Genomic DNA, 9,380 nt, shown 5'->3' on the forward strand with positions numbered 1-9,380 from the left:
GGTGGAAATGAGCTACAAATTGCGGCGATGTTCGAGCTGTGAGTCAGAGAGAAAAAAAAAAAATCAGACATAAAAATCAACAAGGCTAATCATGTTTACACTCATCTTCTGGAGGAAAGAAGATGTCACAATAAAAGGAGCTGATTGAGCGACTAATTGTCAAGCTTTTTTTTTTATTTTGAACATTTCATAATTCCAAAAAATTCAATTAAGGTTGGAGGGAAGATGTAGACAAAACACGGAGAAAGAAATGATTATTGCTGAGAAAGTCGTCGCTCTGGTCATATTTCACACCATCTGAAGACCAAACAAGAGAATGCACTGAGCAGTTTTCTATTAGTGATCATGTGTCTTTTCTATATACGTTTCAATCTTAATGTGATAAAATCAGGAAGAAGTCTTTCTGGGAAATGGTTCAACAATGTGTTCATCTCTAATTCCAAACGTCAGAACTCACACTGATATACTTCAATGGAAACCCAGCTAATGTGGGTTCAGCTGCGTACTCCTTCCTGTCTCGCTTTTAAATGGATGTCAATGGATGTGACCACTTGTGTGTGAGTAAGGGAGGAATGTGTGTGTGTGTGTGTGTGTGTGTGTGCGTGCGTGCAGGAGTACAATGAGCTCAGTGTTTGAGCCCTGCAGAGCCTTGCAGCCAGCCTGCCTGGCCAACCTTACGCCCCGCACGAGACAGCTGTTCCTCTGCCACATAAATAAGGGGGGAGCATTGGCAAATGAAAGAAAGAGGGCAAGAGAGACAGAGAGGGGTGAGGAGTAAAGAAAGAGACGCAGAGAACAAACACTCATTGAGACATAAAATAAGATTCAGACACGGCCAAAAAGAGGATAAAGGGGGATAAAGCGGACCTTTTAGAGTCGTGTTAGACCAACGTTTGCCAGTATTTGTTGGAAAATGTTGCTTTCTGACCAGAGATCACTACAGAAGACCACACAAAAAACATATTATACATGCACATTTTATGGGATTGTGATTACATTTTGCAGATTGTGCATCACTGACCACTGATCCACATACAGTTACGTACAGTCTGTTCCACTCATCACTTTCTTAAAAAGGTCCAGTGTGTAGGATTTAGCGGCACCTAGTGGTGAAGTTGCAGACTTCAACCAACTGAATAACTCTCCAACGCCTCACCCTCTCTTTCCAAGCATGTAGGAAAAACTCTGTCTGCCAAATTCACATTAAAAGCAAACATCCATATATCTAAATCAGAGTTTGCTTTGTCTACTCTGGGCTACTGTAGAAAAATCGTGAATTCAACATGGCGGACTCCACGGAAGAGGACCCACTGTAGATATAAAGGGGTAATTTTAAGACAACAAAAACACAACAATTTTATTTTCAGGTTATTATACTAAACATACTAATAATTATTTTATTCCATTCCATTGCCTTTGGACCTTTTGGACTTTTAAAGACGTTGCTTAGATTGATACCACTCTCATATCTGTCCACTATCTACCTCAAGCAAATGTTGGCCCACCTACCAACACTTTTAAAGTGAAAAAGTGTAAAAACATTTTCTTTTTGACTCAGTCATTTCTGGAAGTCTCTGCTGGTTTTCTTAGGAACCTCGTACAACAAGTCTCCAGGAAGTTACTGGCTGTAACCAAGAAATAGTCCACGAGTCTTTGTAAAACCACAGTGTGACATGTTTTCCTGCTTTTACTGCCAAACCGGAAGTTTTGCCAACGTTAACAAAAATTTCATTTACCAAACAGACTATCCAGCTAGGAACATGTTAGAACTAGTGTCCGTCTTTTCTAGTTTCTCCGTGCTGTGCCATTCCCCCCCCCCCCCTGGCAGTTTGTTCTCGAGGTCACACATCATGTCGTTCAATTAAGAGTTTTATTGAAGAGGGAGGGGGGAAAAAAGCTCTTTCAGCTTACTGTCAGTTCAGCGAGCTCTTTAGCTCAGTCGCTTGCAGAACAACGAGTTCACAAACGACTCCTGTCTCATAATCGTCTGCGCACCATTGCTCTTTTGTGGAGCAGTTGAGGGTTATTTAAAGTGGATCATCTGTACTGTGTATTGGCTGAGTCCCCTATAATTATTCAATAATACTTCATAGTTTTTGGTTTCAGTGATCCTGTGATGATAAATTACATTTCAGTGGGTTTTCTTCCCCTTAAAATACTGGGGGAAAATTATGTCCTTGACTTAAATTTTTTGCAAATTTTGAGCCATAAAATGGCAAAATGTTACAAGTTTTGATGAAAAACAATAGCAGAGTCAGCTGTCATCAGTTGACTTTGGTCCAGAGAGGAAGACAGCACAATTCGTCCTTATTCTGACCCCTGGACATGTCTCTACACACATTCAACAGCCAAACTGTGAGCTGCATTGTTTTATTTTTATCCCTCTCTCTCAATCCTTTCCTCCCTTACACTCACAACCAAACACCTATCCGCCTATTTTCTCTTTTTACCCCTTCCTTACTTCCTTCCCTCCCCCTCAAGGCACCATCCTTCAACAATTTATCCCTCCATCTTCCTCTCCTCTCTGTGTCTCTCTGTGGGGAATGGCCCAGTAATGCCAGACTAATAAATCATTCATGGCGTTGTTTCCCCTCCTCCTCCTTCTTCTCCTTCTCCTCCTCCTCCATCCTGCCATCCTCCTCTCCCTCGCTGCTTTACTGTAGCAGTGACCGCATCACCACACCCGCAGACTGCAATTTACACACTCACACACACACACAACAAAAATAAGAGTTAATCAGCCCTCTTTTTTGGCTCGCTCCTACACAGGCTTAGATTGCTTAAAAAGATGCATCATAAATCGGATGTGGGAGGCAACATCGCCTCAGTTACAATACAAACAGATACGTCAAAGCCCAGACAGGTCATAGCCACACCAGACAGATAGAGAGACAGTGGGTGGTGACAGAGAGAGAGAGAGAGAGAGAGAGGAGGAAGAGGAGGGATGACTGCACGCGAATTAGAGGGATATAACACATTGCTGCACAGTTTTTCAGTGTAGGATGTGTTTAATGCGCAGATACGCAGTTGGTGCTGGTGTATGTGCACAGCAACCTCTGCCCAATGATAAGCATATCCTATGAAAGAATGAGCATCCCATGCAGCGGCTACCACATTTCCAAATATATACGACCTGAAAGACAAATGAGCCTTTGGTTGATTTTAGGTCTTAGAAAGACCTCCTTCATTCCAGTTTGATGGGATTATAAGGACCAATATGACACATGACAGCTTTCCTGCTCTTCAGGCCCATTTCTCACATTCAACAGAAAACCACAAGCCTGACAAATTGTCTTTCTTTGTCGCAATTTTCACCGCTCATTTTGTCTTTGATAGAATACGGAAGATCCTTCTTTCATGCACTCATAAAGCAAAGGGTCACCGGCCACCACTACGTCCAATAGTCCCACAATCTGAAATAATGGTGCATGTGCATGTGCATGACCTGTTAAATTAGCCCCAAGGACCTCTGATGGCCCTTTAGTATGATACCCTAAAGCCATGCCCACACATAACTCAAACACACCAATGCAGTCAAACAATTTGTCATGTGGTCACAATGTGTTATTAGTTAATGCAGCAAACAGGTGGCTGTGCATAAACATGAGAAATCTGTTCACGCACAGAAAAGAAAAATCGTTTTGTGTAATTTAGGCTCATTTACTCATTAACTGTTTTCCATCCATTTTACTGTTTCAAACACTTTCTTGAGATCGGAAATGCGCGGCAGCGAACATTAAGTTATATTTCTTTTGTCCGGTAAAAAGCTACACAGCAGCTCCAAGCACGGCCTGTTCAAGTGTTCCTGGGAAACTGAAATATCCGTGACCTGTGAGCGGATTGTTCATAAAGCACACCTAAAACTTCGCATCACGATATTACAGAATCCCAACATGTTTAATTAGAATTGTGAATCATGAAGTGCTGTTTATACTCCTTAATTAAAGTGCACAAAAAAAACAGTCAGTGGTCTGGTCAGATTTTTCAGACCACAACTTCATAAGTAGTGGTTACAAAGTGCAAGTAGGGCTGTGCGATGACAATTTGTATCTTGATGGTAGCAAAATGTCTTTCATTTCATATTAAGCTCTGTCATTTATTTCGTTGTGTCCTGGGAAACTCTTTTGGATGATGCACACAGTCCCACATTATGAATGGAGCCTGCAGGCAGGATGTTTGTGTACACAAACGAACATGGTGGCAAGTGAATCTGACACAGAACGGGGTAGAGCCAAACAGGATAAGGACTCCAATGCCAAAACAGAGAGCTCGTACCTAAAATAGTCAAATGGATGTGGTTTGGTTATGAAAGGTCTGACCAGAAAAAATGTTGTTTGCATACTGCCACAGACCGGTCCCCACAACAGACTCGAATACCTGTAACCTCTTTTACCATGTACATAAGAATCATGCCAAACAGTATGGAGAGTCTATGGATGGGAATAATAAATAATAAATGACATACAACAGGAAATAAGACAGATATGAAAATCTCTTGTGAGTTAAAGCATATGCACATACATATTGTTATCTGGATATGAGTTAACCGCTGTCAGGGTACAAGATGTTGGCCTAAGTGCAAGAAATGGGTAAAAACATGGACAGCCTGCACGCTGGCAGCGGCCCAGTAGCTGCCAATATCCTTAAAATGAGGAGTGAGACAGGGAACTCCACAGTATATTTCACTTATGTAACGTGCAGCAGAGCATAAACAAGGCAGCTCATGAACGATGATCACGGCTCAGAGTAAACTGGTCTAATGTTTCAGTCTGAGCACTCCTCACATGAATCACCTCTGAAGTGCACTCACTGGATCCCGTTCCTGTCACTGTCCATGTCAAATGCTTCTTATTACCAATAATGCCTCGTAAAGCGTTGTCAGTAGGCAACGCCAGGATAAATCATCCTCGCTCCCCCTGAGGTGACACTTGATTAGCAAATGTCTATCCATTACGGCTCATCAAAAGCCTGATTCAACCAATTAAACTCTACAACTCGCGCATATCAAACAATGAGCGCGACAGCGACTCATCACCTTGACATTACTATAAATACATTTCTTAAGTTTTCCACTTTGGTTGTAAAAGCTTGAACTTTAAGCGGGCATTCATCCGCCTAAGCAGAGCCTAAAGTTTTCCACACTCCACCCGTTTAATACCACCTCTCTCCCACAGTCCTACACTACCTGAAAGGCAGTCGACAACGGCTTGAAAATGTTTTGATGTCAAGAAACCCGTCCACATTGCACACCACAGACGTTCATTTAGAAGAACGAGCCAGTCTCATCTAGGGGCAACGAGAGACAATGACACCCGAAGTGTGTTCCATATATCCAGTCACCTCCGTTTGTTTCATGTGACGGAAAACATGCAACTTTCCAAGTACCACTATTATGATTACGAATGTTAGTATTATGTGATATTGAAACAAAGGAAACTTGTGTTGAATTACATTAATTTTCATTCCAAATGTTGTAGTTTTTTAGTGTAATATGGTTTTTAATTAATTTATTTCATTTTTACAAAAGCATTTCAAGGATTTCTCCAAGTATCACTACAAGGAGGTTGCGTACCACCCCTGGTAAACATACCACAGTTTGAGAACCAGAGATTTAGTAAGCCCATGATGTATACAGGTTGTAACTAAGACAGGGTGAGACATTCAGATGATTTCAAACAGCCACATTTAAGACTTCTTTAAAGCCACCTGCATGATGATTAAAAACGGATTTAATATAAACAGCAAGATAATCAGAGAATGATTTAAAAAATTAAATAAGGTGAGTGTGAGATACAAAGAAAAGGAAGGGCAAAAGCTTCGGTTACGTTAAATTTAATAACGCACACTCAGTTCTGGCTTCATTTAACTGTGAATATGGTGCTCTTATTATCTGAGTGAAATAAAAAAGACTTGGCTAATTTAAGACTTCACACTCACTTTCTAAGTGTATATATATACACTCACACATTTTCCCATAATTCTAGCTTCTAGGCGGTGAGAGAACAGCGGCAGGACCCCTGCGGGTCCCTGAACCCCCATTTTGGGAACCACAGTTTTACACTATTTGGCAGTGCCTCATTCACTGACAGTACAGCCAAGCACTTGTGTGTGTGTGTGTGTGTGCCATGGATAGCATGTTCATTTAACGAGTGAATAATATCCAATGCATGTCCAATGAACTGTGGGTTGGGGGCATGGGGCACGGGCAGGAGGTGGGGGTGGTAATAACACAATAGGAGTGTTAGGGAGTGTGGGAACCAATTCTCCCCTGGACAATAGACACTTCCCAGTGGCCACAGCGTGTCCATTCACTATCAGCTGCCGAGCCGGCGTAGCACGGCGCTGAATATGCACCAGCTCAGCACAATGCTGCTTTCTCCCAAACAAGACCAGACTGTTTCCTATCCCAAAGACAACACAGGCCAGCTCTAGCCTATACACAGCCTTATTCTCACATAAGCAGTCTCTCACACACTCACTTCATGTCTGCATGTCTCTCTCTCTCTCTCTCGCTTTTCCCTCGCTGTCACACACACCAACAGGAGGGTAGCAACAAGGCCAGGGATTGTGGGGATAGGCTGGGGCTGCTGTGCTGTAACTAGGCCACTGTTTCTCTCCACCAGGGCGGCTGGTCGTTGAGATATTCTGGGCTGAAATGTTATTAGCGTAACCCAGTTTACCCAGTACCAGGTGACTGCTGGAAGAGGCGCTCCCTGCAGGGACACACACACACACATATATATATACACACATACTCTCAAGGACAATGAGGCGGGAAGGAGGGGGAAGAAAGGTGGTGCTGAAACAGGAGAAAGGTGATGAAAGTGTGCACACGGTGTGACTGCGTATTGTAATTGTGCTGTCACTAAAGTGTGTGTGTGTGTGTGTGTGTGTGTGTGTGTGTGTGTGTGTCCACGCTGTGGTCTGTTGTGACCCAGACTCAAACCTGAACGCAACCTTTTCTTTTGTGTGCGTGCCCTCTGGTTGCTGTGGCAACGGAGCCTGAGAACCAAAGCGGAAGGCGGGGCGGAGAGAGCGAGGAGCAAAGAGAGTTTTTTTAAATGTCGCGGCTTTGACACACACACACACACACACACACACACACACACACACAAACACACACACACTGATTATCCTGTCGTCACACAGCAGCTCTCAGATCTTACTGCTTGACATATAAACCTTTAACTATTTCCTGTTCGGTGTGATTATTTATATTGCGACCAGATTAGCAATAAAAGACGCAGTAATGAATGAACCTATAAATGTCTTTACGACAGCATTTCAATGTTACAGCATACACTAACTCAAGACTGATCTCTGTTCAGTTTGACTCTGCTGCTTTAATTAGAACAGAGCCAGTACAATATATCCTAAAACAGTTATCACATGCCCTAAATAGTATATTTAACAGTCACTGCTGTATTTGTCCTCCAAGCAAAGTGACATTTATTTTGAAGTTGACGCAGGTTCCAGTATATGGAGTGAATATAGTCGACGTCCTGTCTTAAATATCTGTCTCTGCAAAAACACTTTGTCAGATTTGATTTCATTCAAGTCCTATTTTTGTATTACATTATTTATTTAAGCTCATTTACTCACTTTAAGAGTGATTATTTCTCTATTATTACACTTTGTAGTTACTACTTACGTGCTGTTTTTACAGTACGGTTTATCTTTAGTTTGCATGATATACACTGTAAACGGTAGATGTTTTTAAAGTGTACCTTGCATCCAGAGATGTCTGCAGAAGTGGTCTTAATTTCTGCCCTAAACCTTTTTAAAGCCTGACCAGCAGAGGATGAACACCCTGTTATAAACATGTGTAAGAGTACTTTTGCATATTTAACTCACTCAAAAATAGGCCAGTAGTATTTGTCACTTAACTTCTGCCGCCTGAAATGAACGTTAGAAACAATAAATACTGACGCACAGTTGGGTGAGACAACATGTCGCATCTAGAGTGAAGTATTCCTCCATTTACTCGTGAAAATTGGACAACTATGTCATGCCTTCACCATCCTAGGAAAGAAGAAAGTAGGTAAAGACAATGCCAAATTAAATATAAGTAGGTATATTCTCTATATCTGCACTACACCGCTGTCTTGCATTTCCTTTTGCTCTATTCTTCCTGTTTTTAACACCTGATTATCAGGATTTCATTGTACGGCGATGTCACACCAAACTTAAACAATAATGTCATTCAAATGGTCACTAAATCTTTCATAAAAACATGCTTGTTGTCATCGGTTTTAATACCAGAAGAAGAGGAAGGTGTTAAAATGGAGCAAAAGACGACGAGGAACAAGCACTGCCGTCAAACATGAGCTGATCCACTCTCTTCCCCTTGTGTGTCTCTTGTTAAAGTTGTGCTTTTACTGCTTGCTGTGTTGCCTTTGTGATGTGTCATGTTGTCTCTAGCTTGCTGGGTCCAATGCAGACAGATGCTGCTGGTGTGCTGCTGTCTCCATATGTCTCAGCTGAGGGTTTAGTGCAGACCTTGAACTCTTCCTTGGCAGAGGAGAGGTCGGGTTATAATGCATGTTTACTGTCATTTCCCACATTATGACCTGTCATCGCCTGCTCTCCCTTCGCAGAGACATGCAGCTGCACATTCAGAGTCAGATGCCAGTCTGCAGGGCTTATGGCTGCCATGTCAAGGTCTCCCTCCTCGTGTTAGCAGTCTTCCTACCTGCATGGAGTCGGCGCTGATTATTTCTCCCTGGAGCCGCTTCCCGATCTCGATCGCCAGCTTGGACTTTCCGGTGCCGGTAGCTCCTAAAATCACCACCAACGACGGGACCATAGCTCTGCGAAAGGCGCACTGCACGCTGCGAGCGGACGCCGCCATGATGCTGCTTCCTCTCTTGCCCCAGCTGACGCCGGCGCGCATGCGCAGTGGGCGTAGAGATGAGAGGAGGGGCTCCGTTTCCCAGGCAACGTGCAGCCGTTACTGTGGAAACATTGATTGATGAGGGGGGTCTTTCATCTTCGGAGACGAAATAAGTGTAACGATTTTAACATTTTAGCCTAATGATGTGAATTAAACGCTCTGATTGGTTCCTGTCCATTATTGATTAAAACCAGTTCAAACAGAACACTCAGCAGTCAACAAGACCGTCTGAACAGACTCGTATGTCCTCGTTGCTGCATTTGTGATCAGGCTCAGGTTGTTCATGACATTCATGGAGTGTCTTTTACAGGAGAGGGTTGCAGAAGAGTTAGTATTGTTTCTATGGAAACTGTCGGAGCTCTGCAGCAGTGAGCAAAGATGCCTGTTGCCATGGCAAAGATGCCAGGATTAGTTACCTTGGAGACTGCTCAGAACAAATGGTGGACGGGGAGGGTGAGCGGAGGGAGATGTCTGTGTTCACTCATAC

The 9,380-nt window shown here is 42.9% G+C and overlaps 1 protein-coding gene across 2 annotated transcripts in view; it reads right to left on the reverse strand.

Moving 5' to 3' along the window:
- The window catches only part of trit1 (tRNA isopentenyltransferase 1), a 35,223-nt gene extending 26,254 nt beyond the window's left edge, over positions 1-8,969 (reverse strand). Inside the window, exon 1 of one of the 2 annotated variants that reach the window (XM_019275401.2) lies at positions 8,693-8,969. In XM_019275401.2, the coding sequence (XP_019130946.1) occupies positions 8,693-8,893 (201 nt within the window). In that variant the 5' untranslated portion in view covers positions 8,894-8,969. The remainder of the gene's footprint in view (positions 1-8,692) is intronic. The other variant, XM_019275399.2, reaches the window with a different exon arrangement.
- Between the last annotated feature and the right edge of the window lie 411 nt (positions 8,970-9,380).

This window comes from Larimichthys crocea, chromosome XIII (assembly GCF_000972845.2).
Source record: "Larimichthys crocea isolate SSNF chromosome XIII, L_crocea_2.0, whole genome shotgun sequence".
Taxonomy (NCBI): Eukaryota; Metazoa; Chordata; class Actinopteri; family Sciaenidae; genus Larimichthys; species Larimichthys crocea.